At 54.4% G+C, this 24,150-nt stretch overlaps 1 protein-coding gene across 2 annotated transcripts in view; it reads right to left on the bottom strand.

The window, feature by feature from the left end:
- Foxp4 (forkhead box P4) overlaps positions 1 to 24,150 on the bottom strand; it is a 54,072-nt gene that overhangs the window by 11,202 nt on the left and 18,720 nt on the right. The window contains exons 2-8 of one of the 2 annotated variants that reach the window (XM_042265637.2): positions 23,483 to 23,726; positions 10,197 to 10,292; positions 3,170 to 3,292; positions 2,715 to 2,801; positions 1,133 to 1,280; positions 802 to 1,015; positions 460 to 564 (exon numbers count right to left, since the gene is read on the bottom strand). In XM_042265637.2, the coding sequence (XP_042121571.2) occupies positions 460 to 564; positions 802 to 1,015; positions 1,133 to 1,280; positions 2,715 to 2,801; positions 3,170 to 3,292; positions 10,197 to 10,292; positions 23,483 to 23,710 (1,001 nt within the window). In that variant the 5' untranslated portion in view covers positions 23,711 to 23,726. The remainder of the gene's footprint in view (positions 1 to 459; positions 565 to 801; positions 1,016 to 1,132; positions 1,281 to 2,714; positions 2,802 to 3,169; positions 3,293 to 10,196; positions 10,293 to 23,482; positions 23,727 to 24,150) is intronic. The other variant, XM_042265638.2, reaches the window with a different exon arrangement.

Genomic DNA, 24,150 nt, shown 5'->3' with positions numbered 1-24,150 from the left:
GCTTTCTCCTCAGCCTCCTTTGATGTCTTAGCTAAAACCGGGCTATAGAGAGATCTAATTGCAAATGAACTAATTAAGTAAACCTCTGACGAAGCGTGAAAACAATTTGTTTGACCCTGATGCTGCAAGGGTCCGGGAGACAGCGGAGTTAATCAGTCAGTGACAGAGCTTGGCACTGTGGTGGCGGCTGGCCGCCCGCTGCCAGCCGCCCGTCTGCCTCCCACCCTGCCTGTCCTCGGCTGGCCATCACTCTCCAGGATGTGGAGAGATAGGCTTCCTCCACTGACACCCCTGTTCTGGGGAGGGGGCGGGGAAGCTGCCAGCAGGAAGATGGGGGGCGGGAAAGCAGAGGAAGAGCTAGGCCACCCCGCAGCTCAGCTCAGCTGGGACATTAGGACCACAGGTGACAGGAGGCTGGACAGAGAGGGGCCCTTCTGGGAGAGGCTGGGTGACACCTACTTGATAAACTGGCCCAGGTCTTCACACAGGGTCTCACAGCCTGGCCACTTGCATTCTCCATGTCCATAAAGGGGGTGGGAACTGGGGGTCTCCTCATGGGAGGAGCTAGAAGTGGAGGAAAGGGTAGTGGTCAGAGCCCAACAGCTCCTCCTCAGCAGCCTGGGTCCCGCTTTTGTCCCCCCCCCCCCGTTCTGTATACCCGAGGGAGGAGGAGGTGAACTCCTGGGCCCGAGCTCCAGCCCCTCCCTCCCTCTCAGTCCCCACCGTGGTGCCACCCTTGGGGTTCCCGGTACAAGCCAGAGCAGGGCCTCGGCCCGTGCTCCGCCCTGGGGCCACCCGTACCTGTCTCTCCTAGATGTGAGCACAGTGGGCTGGCCGTTGGGCAAGGGGTGGTGGGAGAGGGGTGGGGAGACCTTGGGGGGGCTGGCGAAAGAGGTAGCGGTGGCAGCTGTGCTGGCGAGGTCCAGCCCCTCCTGCCTGACGCTGTCCTCAGCAGGCTGCCCTGGGGCACCCTCGCCCTTCCACAGCTGAGGCAGGTCTGTCGGGCACACGGCTGCTGCAAGAGAGAGAGGCTGGTTGGCTGGGAGCACACCGAGCCTGTGCCTGGCCCAGGGCTGGGTGAACGCTCGCTCGGGACTGGGGGCGGGGCGGGGCGGGGCGGGGCATCGCTCACCTTGCGGGAGGGCCTGGAGGGGCCCTGAGGCTTGGCTAGGCTGCAGGCTGACCAGCCCCTGCCTCTGCAGGTTGAGCAAGTGCTGTTGCTGCAACTGTTGCATCTGCAGGAGCTGCTGCTGGAAGGCCAGCTGTTTGTTCCCCAGAGCCTGGGAGGGAGCCCGAGGGGGTGGGCAGAGAGGGGTGCCGTTGGCCTCAGCCGTGCCATCTGGCCCCCACGCCGCCGCCACCCCCTCCCAGGGCCTGTCAGCCCCTGGAGCTGTCGTGGTAGCGTCTGCAGCTGCAGCTTCTCTGCTCCCGGCCCAGCTTCCATAGGGCTGCATGCCTTCTCGCAGTAAACACACGCATGCACGCACGCACGCACACGCGCAAACACACACAGCCAGACCCAGACACGCAGCACGACGCCCTCCCTCCTCCCCCTCCCCCTCGGCGGCAGCTCGGCAGCTTCAGCTATGAACGCTGCAGCTGTGCGCCTGGGTGGGTGGGGGGCTCTCATCACAATGATAGATGAGCCTGTCAGATCTGGGGACCACTCCCACCTGGAGGAGACCCTTCCCACATGCCCAGGGCCCCCTTCTTCTAGGGTGGTGGAGACTTTGTACCCCCCGTCCTATCCTATTTTGCTTTTTAGATACAGGAGTATCTAAGGAGTGGATGGGACCTGAGCAGCCTCAGCTGAGTCCTGGAACAGTGACATCAGCATCGCCCAGACCAAGCTCCTGGTTCCCCGCGTGTGCGTTCCCCACCCCTCCCCACTCAGTCCTTCACACAGGCACTGACAAGTCAGGCTGTCAGCAAGTTTTCTGAGCCCAGAGAGCCAAACATGTCCTGGATGTTTGAGAGGCCAGGATCTCTCTGCCTGCCTGCCCTGGGGAGCGGTGTGTAAGTCACTGAGGCAAGAGGATAAACAGCCTAGATTCAAAACCAGATCTGGAGCAATTGAAAATGCACTGGAGGAGCTGAAGGGGTGGGGAATGGCTGGACTATCAGAACAGCATGCTGGGAAGGGCAACCTGAAGTGGGGCCGCAGTCTGGTCAGGAAGGAGACATGCCGGGGACACAGGGACCTGAGGTCACCTCTCAGGAGGCACTGCATGTGGCAGGAGGTGGGGCAGAGCTGGGCTGGGGAGCTGTGAGAGCACACTGGTGAGGGCTGTGCAAGGCATCATGGGACGGGACAGGAGCTAGGGCAGCTAAGGTCAGGGAGATACACCGCTGAGGGTCCTCCAGATGGGACAGCTGGCTGACCCAGGGACAAAGTGGGCAGCAAGATGGCACGACATGGGTCCACTGGATATAAGCAAAGGCCACCAGGCACATCCGATGACTTGCACACACTTCCACACACATGCACAGAGACAGTACAGTTTGAGGGGCGGAGAGAGAGAACGGGTAGGGATAAAGAACTGGAGGCATGTGAATGTCCATCCTAACTGCTCTCTTGCACCCTCTCCCAGCATTCTCCTGGTTTCTACTATCCCCACAAGGCTTTTTTTTTTGATCAGACTGAAGAAGGCTGGGTTGTCCGTTGGGACTGGAGGACTCAGGGGACATCTGGGCTGGGCTCTGCAGCCACTTACCTCTTTGGGCTGCTGCTTCCCAGCCTGCTGCTGGGTAAGGAGCTGCAGGTGGAGCTGTTCTTGCTGCTTCTTGTAATATTCCTGCAGCTGAGGGAACAAGAGGGGTTGGTTTCCAGGAGCTGCTAGGTGCAAACCCAGCCCCACCTCGCCAAGGCTCCTGCAGGCAGGACACGAGAGAGTTCCACGAACATGGCCAGGCAGAGAGAGAGCTAAGCCCTTCGGCATGTCACTGAGAGTGTGTGTTGGGGGATGGGGGCATGGTGTTCCACCACTTCACCCTGCGCCCCCAGACTTCTAAAGACAGAAGGAAGCTCTGGGAAGGAAGGGTGGGGGGCAGCTCTGGAGGAATGCAGCTCCCTGTCTGGCCGGGGCAGTCTCTCTGGTTTCTGCCACAGCAAAGGTCCTCGGTGAGGCTCAGGGAGGGCGTGGGGGAGGCCGCCCTGGGGCGGACTCACCTGCTGGAGCATGAGAGCCTGTTGCTGCTGCAGCAAGGCCTGCAGCTGAGGGGGTGACAGGATCTGCTGCATCTGCTGCGGAGTAAGCATCTGCTGCGACATCATGGCCACAGACACAGGCACCTGTGGGATGCACCCCTTTGTCAGTCAGTACCCAGGGCACGGCAGAGCGGCTCTCCAGTGCGCCTGCCTGGGTTCATATTCTGGCTCTGCCGCTATGGGGCTGCGTCTCTTCTGACTTTTTGTTTGAAACGATATTTATTTTTTTTGCAGGTGGTGATGAGACAGAATCTCATCACATGTCCCAGGTTGGCCTTGAACTCCTTATCTTCCTATTTCCCAAGTGCTGGGATTACAGGCCCATGCCTCTATACTTTATTTGTTTTATTTGAAGATATTTTCACTCTCTAGCCCAGGCTGGCCTTGAACTCCTCTTGTCTCAGTCTTCCAAATGCTGTGATCACAGATATGAGCCACTGCACTCCACAGAGCTTTATCTCTGGACATATGATTTAACAATGTCAACCTCTTCAAGTAACAGTAACAGTAGCCAGAGGCTAGTGTTGACCAATAATAATATGACCAATAATAAACTGCTGTGATTGAGGCGAGGAGTGCATGGTCCCAGGTGTGGGAGATGAGACGGCACTGGAACAGGCCATGGGGCTACTTCCAGCTCTTACTTATGTTTGAGACCCCCAGCAAAATGGCCTGCTTAGGAGCAGATGGGAGACAAGTCAAAAGTATCCCCCCCGCCCTGCTGGCCACGGTGGTGATGGCCTATAATTCCAGCATACAGACAGATCTCCTGAGTTTGAGGTCAGCCTGGTGGACACAGCAAATTCTAGGCCAGCTAGAGCTACACAGTGAGACCCTGTCTTCCCCCAAGCAGTGCACTTGACATGATCGCACTCTGGCACGAGCCCACCTGGACTCACTCTGAACACCTGTGTTTCTGGCGCACACGGTGGTCCAGGGCAGAGGCCCTGAGAGCACACACTGCTGGGACCGTTCTGGAGACGTGCATGTGAGTGGACTCACATCTGCCGTGGAGTAGAAAGCAGAGCAGGCCAGCAGGCTTACAGTCACTTGCCCTCTCTGGGACATCACTGTCCTCAAACACAAAACACAGGAACTGGGCTACAAGAAATGAATTCAGGACCCCGAAGCCCAAGCAGAGTAGCTTTCTGCCTCCTGAGCCTGTTAGCGCTCTCTAGAAGGTGCAGAGGATTCAGCCACAGGAAAATGGTTCAGAGAATAAACAATGACGTCATATTTTCCCATAGCTCTACCTTCCCTGAGCTCCTTCAGTCACAGTAAGGCAGTTTAAGCCATTACACAGGCCTACGGTGGCGAACAGTTCCTCCGATGGTGTCCCACCAGGGGCTGGCAGACGGGCTGGGCTAGTCTAACTTGAAGGGCCATTGGCTGAGATCTCGGGGTGACTACCATCTTTGATGTTTTAACCCCAAGGTTGGGGTTGTGGCTCTGTTGGTAGAGCACTTGCCTAACATTCAAAAAGCCCTGGGGTTGAACCCCAGCACTGTATAAAATCAGGTGCACACCTGTAATGCCAAATACCAGAAGAGTGGATGCAGGAGGGTCAAGGGTTAACTTTGACTATATATTGAGTTTGAGGACAGCTTGAGCTACATGAGACCCTGATCCAGACCAGAAAACTAATAATAATAATAATAAGAAGAAGAAACTTAGTCGGGCGGTGGTGGCATGTAGCTTTAATCCCAGCACTCAGGGGGCAGAGGCAGGCAGATCTATAAGTTCAAGACCAGACTGATCTACATACAGAGCAAGTTCCAGGACAGCCAGAGCTACACAGAGAAACCCTGTCTTGAAAAACCAAAAAGAAAGAAGGAAGAAAAGAAAAGAGACAGTTACCACCAGGACTAGGAACCGAAGTCACCGAACTCAGGGCTGAGACTTGTCAGCCTCTCAGCTAGGGCTCCCCATGAGAGGAGGAGGGGAAGGCCCCCCATGGGCTCAATGTTGGGGTGCTTCCAGCCTGAGTTCTCTAGGCTGCCACCCACCTGCTTCTGGGCATCCACCAGCAGGCTCAGGGACGCCTTCCACTGAGCCCAGTCCTAGGTCCCTCAGCCTGTGGGTCTTGACACCTCAGCAGCCCAGCCTTAGAGAGAACCTTTCTGGGGTGAAGTTTCTTTCTTTCTTTGTTTGTTTATTTATTTATTTATTTGAAGTTTCTTCCTCCTCATTATCTGGTTTTTCAAGACAGGGTTTCTCTGTATAGCCTTGGCTGTCCTGGAACTTGCTAGACCAGGCTGGCCTCACACTCAGGGATCTGCCTGCCTCTGCCTCCACCTAAGAACTGGGTTTAAAGGCATGTGCCACCACCGCCCAGCTTGTTCTTTTTAGAAATTAATCTAAACTTGTTTATTATTATTATTATTATTATTATTATTATTATTAATAGTGTGTGTATCCCCTTCACAAAGGACGACTTTTGGGAGCTGATTCTCTTTCCATGGGTTCTAGGGGCTCGAACTCAGGTAGCCAGGCTTCTGTGACAGGCACTTTACACACTGAGCCACCTCACCGGCTCTCATTACTGCTCCTTGAAAAGGCTAATAAGCATCACTGTCTCCATCTCGCCTGGGAGCTGAACATCATCATCCCTTCGCAGCCTCACACTGGAGAAAATGACGACGCTGCTGACCCAGCAGGTGTCAAGCAGGCGGCTAAGCCCTTTAGCAGGTCTGCTCTCCCTGAATGTCCAGAGCAACCACTGAGAAGTGTATACCATCTCCACTTAGACAGTGGAGGTCAAACAACCATCCCCATCCCCAAAGGACAAGAGCAGAGTGGAGCATAAAGGACATCCCAGGGGGCACTCAGGACAACTCCAGGTCACTTGTTCCAACCACTGTAAGAACGGAACAGCAGTCAGGAGGGAGGACAGGCAGACACACCCCAAGGACCCTACTGGGCACCAGGACAGGAATGACTGACGGCAGAAAGGAGCCAAGGACATGGCCTAGCCTTCCTTGGGCCTTTCTGACTTGGAGGCGGGGAATGGAAGAGATGGCCTGAGAGGGTGTTTCCGGCCCCCAGGCCTCCTGTCAGTTGCCTGAGTAGCTGGCTGCAGAAGCCTCAGTGGAGATGAACTTCACCCTGTGTGCTGATCTCCAGGTAGCCAGCCAAATGGAGCCAAAATAGACTCGGTGAGATGGCTTGGCCCAGCTATCACCATGCCCATCTTGGGGTTCTGAAAAGTGAGTGGAGGCTCTCTCACGGTCTCCCTGCAGACACGCTGGGCTGGAGTGTGTCAGTACGGACGCTGGTCAGCTGGGAGGCTCAGCAGCTGGGAGTCCCTGTCTGGAGACCAGCCTCAAAGCTAGAAGATCAAGAGCGCTGTGGCAGGGAGATGGCTGACGGCCAACGCTACTCGGGCCCCAGCTCTCCACCCACCTCGAATGCAGAGTGCTGGGTAAGGCGGCCCGATTAGGAGGAATGAGACAGTGTCTGACATGGGGGAAACGTTATCTAGGGGCTGAGGGTTGGGAGGATCCAAATTCAACTCCTGAAGGATAGACTTTGGGGTCCCTGGTAGGAGGGAGTAGTATGGGGCACAGGCTGCCAGGTGGTTTGGGTCTAGCCCCTTGCCAACGACCAGAGGATCCTCAGGCTAATTCTGTACTGAAGTTGACTCAGAAAGACAGTGGTGGCCAGGAATACGGGGTCTAGTGCCTGTCATCCCAGCACATGGAGTCTGAGGCAGGAGGATTACCTCAAGTCTGAGGTCAGCCTGGGCAATTTAGTAAATTCCTGACCAATCGGGACTACAGAATGAGACCCTGTTTCAAGGACCAAAGTAAAACAGGGATAGGACGGAGGGTAGGAATGTAGCTTAGTGGTTGGGACTTGTCCAACTCGCACAGAGCCCTGGGTTAACTCCCAGCACTGCGGAAACCAGGTATAGTGGTACACGCCTGTAATCCTAGGTGGAGACGGAAGGATCAGAAGTTCAAGGTCATCTTCATCTATATCTACATAGAGAACTGGAGGCCAGCCTGGGCTACATGAGATCCTATCTTAAACAAAAACAAAAACAAACAAACAAAAATCCAAGAAAACCTCCATAAAACACAAAGCCAAAGAACAGGTACAACTTCCAGAACTGTGGGGCTGAGAAAGAAGCCAAGCTGGCCCTGACTACCTCTTGGGACTCCTTCCTGGGTGCCTGCTCACAGCCTTCTGTGACTGATCTCTAGTTACAGCGAGGGCCACACCTCGGGCTTAATACCACCTTGAAGCTCACAGAGGCTAGCTGCAGGAAGACGGTAAATGAGGCTGGAGGTGAGGGACAAGTGACCTGTCCAGGAGCAGAATGTGGCCATGGGACCCCAATAACTTCCTTTCATTACTCACGTCACTCAAGTTCCAAATCCGCAGCACATCCTTTCTACTAAGGGGCCCAGCCTTAGGCATCCCATTTCTCCATTAGCCCTGGGTCCTATGTGAGGAGAGAGCTCCCATGATCGCCCCTCAGAGACAGTGAAGATGGGGTGGGGTGGGAAGCAGGGGAGGCAGACCTGACCCCGGCATAAACAGGACTGGGGAGAAGCAGCTCAGGAACCCCGGGGACTTGAGTGGCACAGGTATGTCACTGACTGGGGTACCACATGGAGTGGACCTGAAGCCGGTCCTCTGGGCTCGGGCTAGTCTCTGGCCTTATCCGGAGGGTGTTGCAGTTGGTTTTAACTGTCAACTCGACACAACCTAGAATCGCTTGAGAAGAGTCTCAGTGAGGGATTGTCTGGATCAGGCTGGCTTTCGGGAATGCCTGTAGGAGATTGTCTTGATTACATTAATTGATTGGGGGGGGGTGTGCCTTTGATTGGGGGTGTGTGTGCCTAGCCCGGAAGTGAGTGGCATGTTGGCACCATTCCCTGGACTGTGGAAGAGGAGAGAAGACGAACTGACACTAGGCACACACGCATCCATTCTCTCTGCCTCTGGGATGTGCCGCCTTGAGTTCCTGCCTCGACTTCCCTGCGATGATGGAATGTAACTTGGACTTGTGAGCCAAATAAACCCTAAGCTGATTTTTGTCAGGGCCTTTTATCACAGCAACGGGAATTAGGGCATGGAGTGACTCTGACTAGTTAGTTAGATACTCTCTCTGAGCCTTGGCTTTCTCATTTGCAAATGGATTAATAATAGCAGCTTTCCCACGGGTATGAGGACAGTGATTCTTGCAGAGGGCCAGCCTTGGATACTCACTCTGCATCCAGGCTGGTAGGGGAGGGGTGGGGTAAGGTGGTTCATTTGGTAAATGCTTGAGAAGACCCTGAGTTTGATTTTCCACCCCTACCTCTGGGACCAGCCAGGGTAACCTGACTGCTGAGCTCCAGGCCACGGAGAGACTGTCTGCGGAGGTGGTGATGATTCTGAAGCTATCTTGGGGTGACACATGAGGTAATCTCGGCCTCCACATGCACATACACATACGCACACAAACACGAACATGTGATATCTGCAGGAAGCTGATTTCTGGGAGGTAAGAAAGCAAGCCTCGGGCCACCTTTTCTCTCTTGGAGCCCAGTTCGAGGCAGCTCTCTTTGGCAGGGGAAGGCGTCCTAAGGAAGTGATCTTCAGATAACCATCCCAGCACCCAGCTGGAAAGTCCCCTGATGCTGGTCCTCCTCCAAGTCCAAGTCCATCCACCTCCTCCTGTCCCGCTGGGTTCACTTGACGCTTTCCAATTGTGGAGTGTGTTGGGGGGGGGGGCTTTCTGTACTACAGCTCTCCCCTCCCTGCTTTATAAGGAGGTGCTAAGCCAGGCCAGCAAGGGGAGGGCTGCTGGAGACCCAGAGAACATCCTTGGGGAGCTCCCTCATCCTCTGCGACCTAGTCACACACCCCTGAGAACTGTCTCCCCTTGAGATCTCCCTCCCTCCCTCTCCCGCTGCCTTTCCAGACTTTGTCCCCCTCCACGCCCCGGCCACAACCGTTTGCCAGCTCCCCACTCCCCACTCGGAAGAACCCTCAGGTCGCTTAGATTGCTGAGGCCACCGATGGCCATGGCTGCACAGCTGCCCGGCCCCTTGAACTTTTTCAAAGCACTTTCCAAACATATGCTTAAAAGAGAGAAAGAAAAAAGCATAGAAAACTTGTCTGTGAGCACCGGACCCTCTCCAGGACCATGCTGTATCCTTCAAGTACCGAGTCTATCTTATGTCCCTGTCCCCTAAGTTCTCCAGGTCCCCTCGGGGCCTCAGAGGGCTCAGGAACAACTCTACACAGTGCTCACCCCATTCCCTTACTTAAACTTCCTTTCAGAGCTTGGCTTAATCCAGTCCTCTGCCCCGGCCACCCGCTCTGCCCCAGCGGGGAGGGGGCTCGGGCGCCCGGGAGGAAGCGGCCGGCCAGAGTAGTGACCCATTGGGACCCAGACTGCGATTCTCCCGAGTTCTTTGGGACACAAAAGGTAAACAGAAGGCCAGGCTTCCCCACCTCCTGCCGCTCCCCCTCCCCCTCCAGCCAGCCAGATGGGCCGACAGGCTGGGGGGAGGGGAGAAGGGAAAAAAGGGCAGACTGTGCAAAGGAAAACACAAGAGACAGAGACGGCAAGAGACAGGAAATAGGGAGAGACTGGGAGAGACCGGGGGAGGGGAGACTCAGTGATTCTTTAACTGAGAAATCTGGGAGGGGCCGAGACCCAGCCTGGGGACCGGGTAGCACGTGGGGAGGAAGGAGGACAGCCTGAGAGAGCCCGCGGGAGGAGCCCCGGTGAGTCAGGTCCAGAGAGAGGTGCAGACAAAGAAGCCAGGCAGACCCAGGCCTGGCCGCTCAGGTGGAGACGGAGGTGTTGGTGCCTCGGCCCCGCCCAGCAATGACTGTACTTCCTCGGGGGTGTGGGGGGGGGGTGGGGGTGGGAAGGCGGGCTTGCTCTGAGGGGTCCGTGACCTCTCCCTGGGCCTAGCATCCCCCCAAGTCCCTGTCCTCCATCCCAACCCTGCCCGGTGCGGGCGGGCGGGTGCACCCCTCTCACCTGCACCGCAGAGGCCGCCTGTTTACCGTCATTGTTCCCGGGGGAGTTCAGGCTGGAGGCTTGCTGTAACAAGAACTGCCGGGCCACCTGGAGAGCCTGTAAGACAGGGGCTGAGTCAGTGCGAGGCCCCAGCAAGGCCCTCAGAAGTGGCTGGGATCGGGGATGAGGACGCGGAAGGGGGTGGGGGGTCCGGGCTGTAAGGAGGAACACCCAAAGGTGGTCATGAGGGAGGGCCACGGGTCCATATGGGCTTGGGGTGAGGATGGAGGTAGGAGAGGCTGGGAACTGTCGTGGTAAGAATCACGGTAGTCTTCTCGGACTCACCCAGGGATCAGAGTTTTCCACTGGGACAGCAAAGGTCAAGGGTCAAAAGGACTCCAGGTGAAAGGGCAGGAAGGTGAACTCAGGGTAGAATAGTAGATACTTTTTACTGAGAACCCATGTGCCTGGTGCTTCACAAATTTCTTTTTATTATCTGTTTGTTTGTTTTTGAGGCAGGCCATGGCTGCCCTGGAACTCACTATGTTCAAGACCAGGCTGGCTTTGAACTTAAGAGATACTTGGGCATCATTCAGGGCTAGAGGCAAGTTCTTGATCCCCCGTTATAAAGCTGTGAGTTGGGGCTTAGTAGCCTTCTCTTCCAGATGAGGCAGCCAAATCTCTAGGAGGTTAAGTCAGTAACTTAACTGACCCAAGATCAACTGACCAGCCCTGGAAGCCTGCTTCTGAGGGGAGGAGAGTGTCCACCAAGAAGCTACCTACTTCTTGGGCACTGCCATGAAGCTAGGGCACACAGGTGGGGGGTGGGGGAGTGGGGGGGAAGGGTCAGGGGCCCCGAGGAAACTGATCAGATTTGAAGGCTATGTCTAAATGATCAGTCACATGAGTGCCTGGGCTTGGTGGCCAGTGACAAGGGACTGAGCCAAGGGGATCCTAGGAATGGGATGTGTGGGGGGTGGGGTGGGGTGGGGGGTTACAGCCTGTGAATAGGTGGGTGGTGACAGTCTGGTAGAAAGAAGAGTGAAGGGTCAGCCCAGGAATGTGCTCCTCTGGGGCCCAGCCAAGACCTTGTCCCCAGGACCTGGAGGTGGAGGTGGTGGCAGTGGGGAGCTGTCCAGTCAGTTCCAGGTTCCTCAAAGGCCTCCTGGAGAGCCAGAGCAGATGTATTCAGGCCCTGGAGGCAAGGCTTTGGCACCAGGCGCCTTTGGGCTGCAATCCCAGCTCTGTAGTTGACTGGCTGTGACCTTGGGTAAGTCATTCCATCTCTCAGTGGTCATGTCTCTTTATCCGTAAAACTGGGGCACTACCCACTTCGGAATCATGCGGAGGGATGAAAAGACCAAGGCTGGCGCCTCGTTGGCATTCAGGAAGTGTGCACCCTTTTCGTCTCAGTAATCCCCAGGTGGCTCTCTGCTCACCCACTCCTGTCGGCCCACACTTGTTAGATGAAGGTGCCCAACTTGTAGCTGGCTCGCACCCTGGCGCACACACCTGTTTCTTCCTCACGTGGATTCCATTCCCCTACCCCAGCATCTTTAAGGTGAAACTCTTTTCTCTCCTTTCCTCTTCCCCGAGGCTGAGGATCAAGCCCAGGGCCTTCTACACCTCCTCAGGCAAGCGCTCTACCACTGAGCCACACCTCCAGCCCCAGCCCCAGCAGGGATGTGTGGTGGACACTCACAGCTCAGCAAACACCCTCTGAGTGCGTACTGTGTACCCAGTGTAACCGTATATACAATCCGCCTGCGTGGTCCTTCACGGTGTTGACCGGCACGGCTTCCTGGGGCTTCGGTCTAGTTTACCTTAGGGCACTGTCTAAATACTCACTGGTGTATCTATGGGAACGTGCGTGCTCCTAGGCAGCCCCGTTGCCTGACCACCCCCAGCTCCGCCCTCCAAATGGCCCAGACTTCCAGGCGGAGTCAGGATGCTGCCTCTCCTGAAGGCTTTTCTTTAGGAAGCAGAAATTGGACCTTCCTGGGTCAAGAGGTTCCGAGAAACTACAGGAAGAGAGGGTGGTAAAGGGTGTGGAGGCAGGGGGGTGGCCCAGGGGTCCCCAGGAAGGAATTCGGGCTTCTGTCGCCTAGCTCTTATTGGCCTTCACGTCTAACTATACACATAATTCTTCTTGTCCTCCAGGGTGGAGATGGCACAGTGGCACAGAAGGCAGCCGGGCGGTAAGGGGTGGGAGTGGGGGCTGACCCCAGAGCTGACCAGCACAGGCGATTCAAGAGACACTAGTCAGTGGGAAGGGGACACAGCCCGAAGTGGGGGGACAACAGCAGGGTTCTGGGGAAGTTGGGGAGAGAGCCCGGCCCAGTCTCTGGGGCTGCAGAGTAGCCAGAGGAGTTGAATTCATTCCTCACCAACTCTCTTTCTTTGTGGTTCCCTGGAGCACGAAATTACAAGATTTACAAGGGGCGGTGTGTGTGTGTGTGTGTGTGTGTGTGTGTGTGTGTGTGCGCGTGTGCGTGTGCGTGTGTGTGTGTGGGGGGGGGGGGGGGGAGGGGGGAGGGGTGTGTGTGACAGGGTCCTGCAATCTCATTCCTGGAGGCAACAGGCCCTCCACTCCCCACCTCACAGACTTCGCTCCCCTCCTTCCACCCTGTCTTGGGGAGCTCTCCCTCAGGCCAGCTGAGTTAGGTGAGGCAGTCTCCACCCACCCCCCCCCACACGCCCCGTCTCTCCATTTCCCCACAGGGGTATCTGTTTCTTCTCTCCCTCCTTCATTAGCATGTATGAAGTGCCTACTGTGTGCTAGGCCATGCTAGGCGGTAGGTGGTCCTGCCCCCAGGTGTTCCGCTGCTGGGAGCAGGGGGTCTCTACAGGACTGAGGACAAAGTAGGGAGCTGAACCATCAATGTCACCCTCATGTGGTAGGACTCCCGTGCTGTGGGGCACCCAGAGGTGACGGCCCTGGAGTCCTGGAGTCCTGGAGGGTCTGCTCATCAAGTGGACAAGGAGAAGAGGTACTCTTGTGGTGTGCTATCACACCTGACGTGAGATGTGGGGGCTGACAGGGCTTGAGACAGTCCCCAGGTAAGGCAGAACGTTGGACTGTGCTGGGAGGCAACAGGAAAGGCTGGAGTCCGGCTGCAGGGGCCCCAGAAGCTGATCACCTGCTCTCCAGGCACCTCACTCACTCACTGCCTCCTTCCCTTCTTCCCACACAGCCTGGAGGGATGGGGGATGAGACACCTACCGGGACAAAGCAGGTTCCTTTCTCACCCTTGCCTAGAGACAGCCTTGACCTACCTGGAATGTAGTACCACCTCAAGAATACACTGAAGGTGCCGAGTGATGGATGTGGACAGATTCCAGGACTGTGGTCTACGCTCCCCTCCTCAGATGGCCACGACACGTCATGGCCATGCAGTGTGGGTGTGGGCAGTAACTGCTGTCCTGGGCTCTACTTTATAACGTGAGCTTTGCTGTGCATGCACCTGGCTAAGGACGGTGCTCTGGGAGCCGTGGGCATCCCCAACCTAGGCTGTCTTTTGAAGACTGCCCGCTGGGCTAGGCAGGTCTAAGGCATTGACGCTTCCTAGTTCCATTCATCAGTGTAAAGCAGCCAAGTGCCAATGTCTTCTGCCCCTGCCACTGAGGACCCACAGCCTCCGAGACATGAAAACAACCAGCCCTGACCTCACAGCCCAGCTCACCTTCTCTAGTGATGCTGACCAAACTGGAGCCACCGTGTGTGTGTGTGTGTGTGTGTGTGTGTGTGTGTGTGTATGCATATGTGGGGATATCAGAGAATAACTCTGTGGAGTCAGTTTTCCCCTTTCCCTTTTACATGGGTTCTGGGAATCGAACTCAGGAGAGCAGGGTTCCACAGCAACTATTTATCCGCTAAATCGACTGGACCAGGAGCCCCTTAAGAGCATGGATGTTGTCAGATTCATCCGTGAGCTTCCCACCCCCAACACACAGTAGGCATAATTCCTGCACACAAAGTCCATCTTGTTTCAGGCTAAGTATGGAAGGCTGGCAGGGGGTGATCCTAAGTTCAAAGGCTAAACCTGTAAAGAGCTTTGTAGTACCCAAGGTGCTTCTGCGGTGTCAGGGTGGCCAAGAGGTCCACAGTGCCAGAGCCAACGCACCTCTGCAGATGCTAATGGAACTGTCCAGGAGCATCCTTGCACTAAGCTAGGCAGGGCAGGTGTAACTCTGTTCACTTTACAGACAAGGAAATAGGTCCAAGGTAATGAACGGCTCAGACCCAGACACGGATGCAGGCAAAAACCCAATGCATGTAAAAGAAAAAAAAAAAAGAACATGGAGATCCAGGAGGGACTTGGGCTCACCCAGAGGCAGAGTGGCAGAAGCTGAACTGAAGTCCACCAGACCTAGGGCTGAACTCGGCAGGAAAAATGAGCCTGAGCCAGCGGGCAATGGGAGACTCCCTATCAGTGAGCCGTGCTCACATGCAGTTCTGAGGGTCAGGCCTAGACTTGGTCTAACTCTGGAAACACACTTTCTCGTCTGTCTCGGGAAACCTTCTGGCAAAACTGGAATTCAGCCCTATCCACATTTGTTGATATTTACGTGAGCTTCCGTGATCAGCTCAGACCACTAAGCTCGCAGGGCAAGTACCTTTAGCTCCGGGCCACCTTACTGGTCCTTTCTTGATCATTAATGTGCTGTGGGCAGGCTGGATTTAGGTGAAGGGGGGACCCAGAAGGTGTTCAGGAGTGCGGCCTTCACCGCCCCCCCCCCCAGTCTCAAATCTGAGAAGCAACTTAGGAAAGGCTGTCAGCTTCAGGCCCAGGACAATTTAGTCACTGACCTATTGTCCCAGAGCCACTGCCAAGTTCAAGGAGGAACTCTCTAGTTGAGTGGGCTGATATGACCACCAGACAAACACACAGGCCAAACCTGACACAGCTAAGCCTTATGCTGAGGACAGCAAGCTACATAAAACACGGCCAAGGGAGACCTCTGAGGAGACTTCACTGCAGAAGCGGCTAATTCTTCCCAGAGAGAGTATTCAAGGCTGAAAAAGAGAGGTGCAAAGGCCCTGAGGTAGAAAAAGCAAAACACGAGGTATATCATAAACTACACACAGGCCAGCCGGGTGGCACGTGCTTTTAATTCCAGCACCTGGAAGCAGAGATAGGAGGGTCTGGAGTTTGAGGCCAGCCTGGGCTACACCGCAAGACCTCTCTAGATATATTCTCTCTCCCTCTCTCTGTTTCTATTTCTCTCCTTCCCCCTCAACCAAATAGCAGAGGCTGAGGCTGAATTCTACAGACAGACGTGGAGCAACTCAGTAAATAAAGGCAGTTTTTTTTTTTTTTTTTTGGCTTCTTCTATATGTGTATGTACATGTTCCTATGTGTGCTAATACACACACACATCACACACACGCACGCACGCACGCACGCGCCTGTATGTGGAAACCATACCAGCAAAGATTCAACAACGGAATCCTCCTCAATAGCTCTCCCTTTGTTTTTTGAGACAAGGGTGTTTTTTTTTTTTTTTTCCTAAGTCTGCCAATTTGGCCAAGGTAGCTGGCCGAACCACCATCTCTGCCTTTCCAGCACTGAGAGCCCAGGCTTTTTAAATGGGCGCTGGGGGCTAGAACTCGGGTCTTAATAATGCTTGCATGCCAAGCACTTCACTTGGCTGAGTCACGGCCCTGCTCCGTTTTGTTTTTGTCTTTTAGTATTTTTTCTTTCGATGTGTATGGTCCTGGTCTTGTTTGTTTGTTTTTGCCCATTTCCACATCCATTCTGGTGCCACAGAGGCCGGAAGAGGGCATCAGATTACAGACAGTTGTGAGTCACCGTGAGGGTTCTGGGACTCAAACCCTGGTCCGCTAGGAGAACAGTCAGTGCTCTTAAACCACTGAGCCATCTCGATGGCGCCATCTCCTTCTGTTCTGTGCTATCCAACCCCTGCTAGTACACAGCAGGTGTCTAATACATGTTCCTTGAATACTCGTCCATCCCTCAAAACTTTCAGACAGATCAAAGGAGGGATGGCAGGGAGAAGGGGTCAGGGGCCTGAGGTCAGTGGCGACCACCATAGACCAAACCAGCCTAGGGAGACACAGGTTCTGGACCAGCAAGGCTTTTTCCTCCAGTGAAGAGGCATAAAGATAAAATTACACAGAGAAGGGGGGCAGACTATAAAACCCCCAAAAGTGATTCTACTTTTCTTCCCTTGGATCTTTTTTTTTTTTTCTTTTTAAGAAAGCTTTTTGGAAAAGGCTGTAAATTTTTTTTACACCAACCTCGTAAAAATGACATCGGCACATTCTCAAATTAGAACCATTAACATGAAAACCAGGAAAGCACAGGCACAGACAGGCCTCCCAGGTGGGAGACATCCCCAGGACAGTCCAGATTCAGGGCCCCTGCTGCCAACGGCCTCAGCAGGTGCAGACCAGCCATGGGCCAGTGGCAGAAAAAGGACTTTGTCCCTGGACAGCTCCCGTGTCCTGCCCTTGCAGGTACCAGCACAGGTGGGCTGCTCAGCAGCTTGACCCCCAGTGACAGCCAAAGCCAGCTTGGCATGGTTCTGGGAGAGGTAGGGCTTGGGGTCCAGAGTCTGAGGGGACAGCATCGAGGCATCGACAAGGAGGGGAAGTGCAGAGGTGGACGGCATGGCTTACAGTCAGGTCCTCTGTCTTAGCTGTAGAATTCTCCAGAAGTGGGTCGACTCCACACTGCCTGGCCCCAGCCACTTCTTCAGGGGCTGGGTTTAGACTAGAACCCGGCAGATACCTTCCCCAGGGATCCTGCGAGGGCATTTCATAGCAACCCCAGCTCACACTGTAGGTTCCAGGGGAGCCCACGGGGGACTGGAATCCAACCCTCTCCACTTCAACCCTCACCCTAAGCCCTTTGCCCTCAGGAGCCACAGACTACCCCGCCCCCCACTGTTCTCCTCGGTGGGGAGTAATCCCGGCTTCTGTGGAAAGGAGGTAACAGCAGGGAGCCGAAGCAGAGAAGCTCTGTATGCGTCTCCTGGAGGAAGGCCAGGGGTCCTTCCCCCAGGCTCTGGGCCCCTTCTTTCCTCCTAAAGGGGCTACCTCTTGGCAGACAGGATGGCCTTCGGCTTACTGATTCAGGAAGTGGCGGGCAGCCATGCCCCCACCCCTCGGCCCCCACCTTCTCACCCACCTCCCCATCTACTTGTTCCGTGCTGAGGTACAGTTCTGAACCGCCCCCCACGCGAGTGGTTTTCCTCCGCACACCCCAGTCCTCTGGGGAGGGACTCCATCTCCAGAAGTTAAAGGATCAAAGCTGACACAGAGGAATCCAGGGCGAGAGGCTGGAGTACTGCAGATACGGCCCAGACCAGCAGGAAGGCTTCAGACAACTGTTGGCAGCCTGTGGGCGGCGGGCGGGGCGGGGCTCATCCCCTCTGGAAGCTCCCTTTCCACCCAGTCCTCCTAAGGAGCCTGGCAGAAGAGGCCAGATGGAGGAAAAGCTCTTTCCATTCTTCCCCTCCCCTCCCCCCAGCCCCCTGATTCCCCAGCCCCCATCTCTTTGGAGGGGGTGAGTTAAAAGCCCATTACTGGGCTCAGCCCCCCAACCCTTTTGAATCTCCTCACAGGATGTGACGGGGTGGGATTTGGCCCGGTTGCCATGGCAACTGCAGTGGGAGTTCCCAGACGCTAGGCAACCCTCTGGTGACCCTCTCTGACCTGTCACCCCTGCAACCCAAGGACAATGGGCACGCTGGCTCTGGGGGCCCAGGACGCCTTTCAGCTCAGTGGCCATTGGTTCTGCCTACCCCCACTCTGCCAGTCCAGCCCTCCTGGCCCCAAGTCCAGCTGTCTGCCAGCAGACCAGACCAGTCCCTAAGACCTTCCAAAATCAGGGCAGGGGCACACCTCTCACGGCCCAAGCCCAGGGGGTATTTGCGGGTCCCCACAGCATTTTCAGTAGCAGAGGCAAAACAAGCCTCGACTGTGCCTTGCTCAGGCTGACCTCCAACTCAATATGGTAGCAGAAGATGACCTTGAACTTCGGGTGTTCCGGTCTCCACCTTTCAAGTACTGATGTTACACGCCTGTGGGTGACGTCATGCCCAGTTTATACAGCAGCTGGGGATCGAACCCAGGGCATTACAAGTGTCGGGCCAGCACTCTACCAACTGAGCTACATCACCACGGCCTAGAGTTCCTGAAAGGTCTGTGGTCCTCCCACACTACCTTTACAGGATAGTCTCCACAGAGAGCGTGGCTGTGGAAGATGTGGGAAAGCCCCAGGGAGAAAACGGAGCCTGGCTCTCCAGTGGCTCCGTGAGTACTAACGGCTCTGGGAAATACTGAAAAGGGGTAGCCAGCAAGGGACTCTGTGCAGCCAGAGCTGGCCTGGCAGCTCAGCTGGGTCGCCCCCTCACCTCTGTTGAAACAAGGTCCCAGCCTGCTGTTGCATGGAAACCGAGCACCAGCTCTTGTTCCGAAGTGACGTGGCTGGCCTCTTCAGCACTGTTTGCTCCAGCCTAAAGTCCTGTCAGCCGCCTGCCTGCCTTCTGACTCGCCCTGTCTGGCTGTCTCTCAACTCATTACTCCTAAAGGCCAGGACTGCATTTCCAGGACTTGTTTACCAAAGAGACAGGGACCCACAGACAAAGGGACTGGGGCTGGGAGACCCTAGGAGGGCAGGACAGACTGTCAGACTTCTGCCTCCAGCAAGCACTGGGCGGCGGTTAGTCCTCCCAGCCTTCCTTTTGTTTTGACACAGGGATTCACATAGGCTAGCCTCCTACTCTGTGTACCTGAGGATGACCTTGAATTTCCCCACAGCCTTCCTCCTGCACCTAAGTACTGAAGTGCTACCACGCTCAGCGGGGATGCCTCTGTGTGTGTGTGTTCACACGCGTGTGTGTTCACACGGGTGTGCCAGTGTGTTCACCTGTGCAGGGGCACGTGTTGAGACAGCGGTTGACTTTGGGATGTTCTCAATTGTTTTGCCACATTACTTTAAAAACGTGTATTCATCTATTCTTCAAGGATTACAGACATGTATACAATGTATTCTAATTGTGTCAACCCCTAGCCCCGCCCCCCATTCCCATCTTATTTTTAGACACAGTGTTTCTCATTGAACACGGCTGGGCCTTGTAGTTTCAAGTAGACTAGCTGGCCAGCCAGCTCCAGGGATTCCAGTCTCCCTGTCACCCCAACACACTATGCTGGGATTATAGGTTTGTTCTACCACACCCAACTTTGATGTGGGTGCTAAGGATCCAAACTCTCCTGCTCTACAGCAAGCACTCTCTCCACTCAGCCATCTCCAGGGCCTCAGGGCTGCTTATGTGGGAGACAGGGTCTCACCAAGGAGCCCAGACTGTTCTTAAACTTGAGACCCTCTTGCCTCAGCTTCCTGAGTGCTGGGATTATAGGAATGTGCTACTATACTTGGCTTTAAATTGCTCCCCCCCCCCCGTCTTTTTTCTTAAATTATTATTATTATTAGTGTGTGTGTACATTTGTGCAGGGGCCCTGTTGCCATGGTGCCAGTGTGTGGACAACTTTCAACTCTTAGTTTTCTTCTTCTAGCATGGGTTCTGGGCATGAGTTCAGCAAGTGCTTTTACCCAGTGACCCACGTCTCATGGGTCCTGCTTTTCTTTCTTGTTTTAAGAGACCCCTTTAGCCAGGCAGGAGGTATTCTCACTCACTGAGTATTCACACATGCATTTAGCGCCTACTGTGTGTGAGAAGCTCTTCCTCCCAGGTCACTGTGGCTGTAGTGGGAGGGACAGGGAGGGAGGGAGAGAGAAAGAGAGAGAGAGGGCTGAGCCCTGAATGAGGCACCTGGAGGCTGTCACTGCTGCCTCTGGCTGCCTCATCAGCGAAGTGGCCTCTCTCCCCAGGGATGCTGAGGCAATTTGATGACATTTAATGTCACAGTGAATCCAAAGGCTGTCTTCTACAGACTTCCTGCTTATGGCTGAAAGGCAGGTGGAACCAACAGATAACTTCCCTTCCTTGATCTTGCTTCCCCCGCCAATAATAACACCCACTTTTAGGGGACCAAGAGCTGCTCAATGTTCTCTCCCAAAGCCTCAGTTCATCTGCTGGAAATGGAAGAATGACCCACAGACTATGTTTCACTTTAATTGAAAATTTTATCATTTTAATTTTGTAGTGTTATTTTCAAGGTTTGGAGCCAATGGAACCTTTTCTTAAATCTCACATATTTTCCTTGGGCCTGGGCACTTCGCCCACGGTGAGTCCAGATGGATAAAACGGCCATCCCAGATTATTTGTGAAGCCGATACAGGATTTTCCAGGACTTTGGGATGGTCCCCAAAACAAACAGGAGCGACTGGAACGTGGACTTGAGATGGTAAGTCATGGTCCGTGTACAGGGCAGGGCCCAGAAATTTGATCAGTACAGACAGTTCCGTCTCTCCCGCCCAAACATCTCCCCAGTTATCCAGAGGCCTGTGTTTATACCTCATGGCAAGCTTTCTATTTTCTTTTCGGAAATTACATTTTGTTTATGTATTTTGTGGGTATGTATGCCACAGGACATGTGTGCGGGTCAGGAGACAACTTGCTGGAGTCAGGTCTTCTACCTCGTGGGTCCTAAGGATCGAACTCAGGTTGTCAGGTTTGGCTGCAAGCCTCTGAGCCATTTTGCTGGCCCCAAGTTTTTTTTGTTTTTTGTTTAAGTTTCCATTTGAGGCAGCTCCTCCAACCCTCTGCCACATTTGAAATTTTGCATAGTTCTCTTTGCAAAGAGATGCGTGGCCTTGGAAAGGCTCTAGGGGTATATTTTTTTAAGAGTTATTTTTAATTATGTATATGTAAGTGTGTGTCTGTGCATATATGCACATGAATGCAGGTGCCTACAGAGGCCAGAAGAGGGAACTGAATCCCCAAACTGGCATTGCAGATGTTTGAGCTGCCACATGGGTGCTGTGAATCAAACCTGAGTCCTCTGCAAGAGCTCATGTTTAGTTATATTTTGATTTAAAAAAAAAAAAAAAGGATTCTGTCTCAGCAGAAAGCACAGACTCAGTGCGTCTATTCCCCCAGAGAGTCTGCTTAAGAAGGATGATGTGACATTGTCCACCAATATCCAAAGATCATATCCCTGAAGATCTGGGTTCGATCCCTGAGTCCCACATGATAGGAGAACTGACTCTCCAAAGCTCCATACATGCACTGTGGCATGTGAACACCACACACACACACACACACACACACACACACACACAATATATATATAAAAAATAAGATGCTAGGTGTGGTAGCTTACTCCTTTAATCTTAGCATAGAAAGGCAGGCAGATCTCTGAGTTCCAGGGCAGCCTGGTCTATACAGCAAGCTCCAGGGCAGCAATGGCTAATAGTGAGACCCTGTCTCAAAACAAAACAAAAACAAACAAAACAAAAACCCCCATAAATATGGAGAGTGACTAAGAAGGTCCCCTAAAGCCATCTCTGCCCTCTGTACACAGGAGCACACACATGCAAACAACACACACACAAACTCCCCTGTTTTTCACACCTACTTGAACAAGTGTGAGGAGCGTCACACCCAGCTGCTTCACATCCTAACAATCAGTACGTTAGTGGTAAGGCCGTGCCCTGTGGCTGCTAGGGTGCTGCCTGAGACTCAGGACAGGTTCCTTCGGTCCCTGTTTGAAAGGACCGATCAGATCACCTGAAGCATCGGTGAGCTGCTTCAGGTGCGAGCCTGGAGCCTTAGGTGTTAAGAGGGTGTGGTGTGGGGTGGGGAGGAACCTGGGTGACAGCAGTGTCCCGAGGAGCAGGAAGGCCCTGGCCGCACAGGTGAGGCTGGTATGGAGCACCCAGGGTCCCCTGCTCTGCTTTCCCAGCTGAGCCCCTAAGGGCCAGGCCACCAGCAACAGTTTAAGAGGCAAAGTCAAACAAGAAGACTCCCAAGGCCAGGGCTGGCTGGGCTGGTTCTTCTGAATCCTTCAAGCATTATCTCCTCCACCCTAAGCCTTGGTTAGGTGGGGCTGAGACCTGCTCACTCATAAGCTAACTAGGTTCTTCACATAGTGCCCCTGGGTCTTCAGAGAGGTGAGATTATAGTCATAAAAGAGGAAAGGGGACACAGACTGGGTTCCTAGTGTGAGCCTTAAAATATAAACCTGGGGGGGCTGGAGAGATGGCTCAGAGGTTAAGAGCACCAGCTGCTCTTCCAGAGGTCCTGAGTTCAATTCCCAGCAACCACATGGTGGCTCACAACCATCTGTAATGAGATCTGGTGCCGCCTTCTGGTGTACAGGCATATTTCCAGACAGAACATAATAAATAAATAAATAAATAAATAAATAAATAAATAAATAAATAAATAAATAAATAAATCTTCTTTAAAAAAAAAAATACAAACCCGGGCTGGAGAGATGGCTCAGCAGTTAAGAATATCTGCTGCTCATCCAGAGGACCTGAGTTCCATTCCTAGCACCTGTATCAGGTGGCTCATAATCATCTATAATTCCAGCTACACAGTATTGACGCTTGGGGCCTTTGTAGGCACCTGAACTCACCAGCACATACTGTGTGCAGAATGCAGATATACACAGAATTCAAAATATAAAAATAAGGTAGGGAGGTGGTGGTGCACGCCTTTAATCCTAGCACTTGGAGGCAGAGGCAGGTGGATCTCTGTGAGTTCTAGGCCAACCTGGTCTACAGAGCGAGATCCAAGATGACTGTTACATAGAAAAACCCTGTCTTGAAAAAAATGTGTGTGTGTGTGTGTGTGTGTGCGTGCGTGCGTGCGTGCGTGCGTGCGTGCGTGTGAGAGAGAGAGAGAGAGAGAGAGAGAGAGAGAGAGAGAGAGAGAGAGAGAGAGATTGCCCTTCTTCTCCCTTCCTGGGCCTCTTTCCACACTCTTTGGCCTGTAAGTTTAACCTCTTCTCAGCTCAGCTCAGAGACTTAGGCAGCCTTGGTTCACAGCACAAATAAAAACACCCCTGTGTGCACAGCACATACTCCCAAACCTGTTCATATAGCCAGTTTCCCAGCCACGTGCCTGTAAGAGCCAAGACACCCACAGACTCAACACAGGCTTTCAAAGCCCGCTGCCCAGGCGGCTGTCGGCCCTTATGGCTTTGCTGGGACTATTGCAAACTTCATAAACTTGGGCCCACAGTACCACTTGGAGCTCCCCAAAGCTCAGGCTAGCCACCAGAACAGCGGACACACAGGGAAGCCCCTGGAGGCTGGCCCTTCTCACTATCTGAAGGACAGGGTGCTGGGCAGGACAGAGCAGCCACGGATACCCGGGTGGCCCAGCGGGTGGGGGACAAAGGCCCGAGGAGATCAGCCGGCTCCTACCTGTTGCTGTTGGAAGTGCAGCAGCTCGGTGGAGGTCATCTCGCCATTGCAGTCCGCTCCGGCGGCGGCGGCGGCGGCCTCCCTGCCCGAGCCGTCCCTGCCCGCAGCCGGAGCCGCGCCGGCCGTCCCGGCCCCACTGCTGCCATCAGCCTGCCCAGAGAGGCTGCCCACGCCGTTCTGACCCGACGGAGCCGACCTGATTGTCTCCGATGCAGATTCCACCATCATGTCGCTCTCTCGGGACCTGGGGAAGAGACGCGGGGGAGGGGCTGAGGCTCAAGGATGGATTGCCAGGGCAGGTTCTACCTGGGACTACAACTGGAAGCTGCCCCCACCCATCAGCCACCTCACCAAACCCCGTCCTGGGGTGGTCCCTCCCTCAATTTCCCAGAAGCTCCTCCTGAGACCCTCTCAATGTCACCCCTTCCTCAGGGTTAAGGGGCAGCTGCATAAAGCAGCTGAGGCCCCTACCCTGCAGCCTCCCATTTCCTTCTTCCAGTGAGAGGAGATGGGGGAGGGTAGGAGATAGCCCTCCCCTCTCCCCTCGGGGTCCTAAACCTGTTTTGGTATCTCCTTTTAGCTGGGACCTACCAAATCTCTTCCCCTCCACCAGCAACGTCCCTTGCCTTTGTTTCCATATAGATGCGGGAGTTCCCTGAGGGCAGAGG

The sequence above is a fragment of the Peromyscus maniculatus genome, chromosome 21, assembly GCF_049852395.1.
Source record: "Peromyscus maniculatus bairdii isolate BWxNUB_F1_BW_parent chromosome 21, HU_Pman_BW_mat_3.1, whole genome shotgun sequence".
Lineage (NCBI taxonomy): Eukaryota > Metazoa > Chordata > Mammalia > Rodentia > Cricetidae > Peromyscus > Peromyscus maniculatus.
Note: the sequence above shows the minus strand (reverse complement) of the source record. Positions and strands in the feature narration are given on the sequence as shown.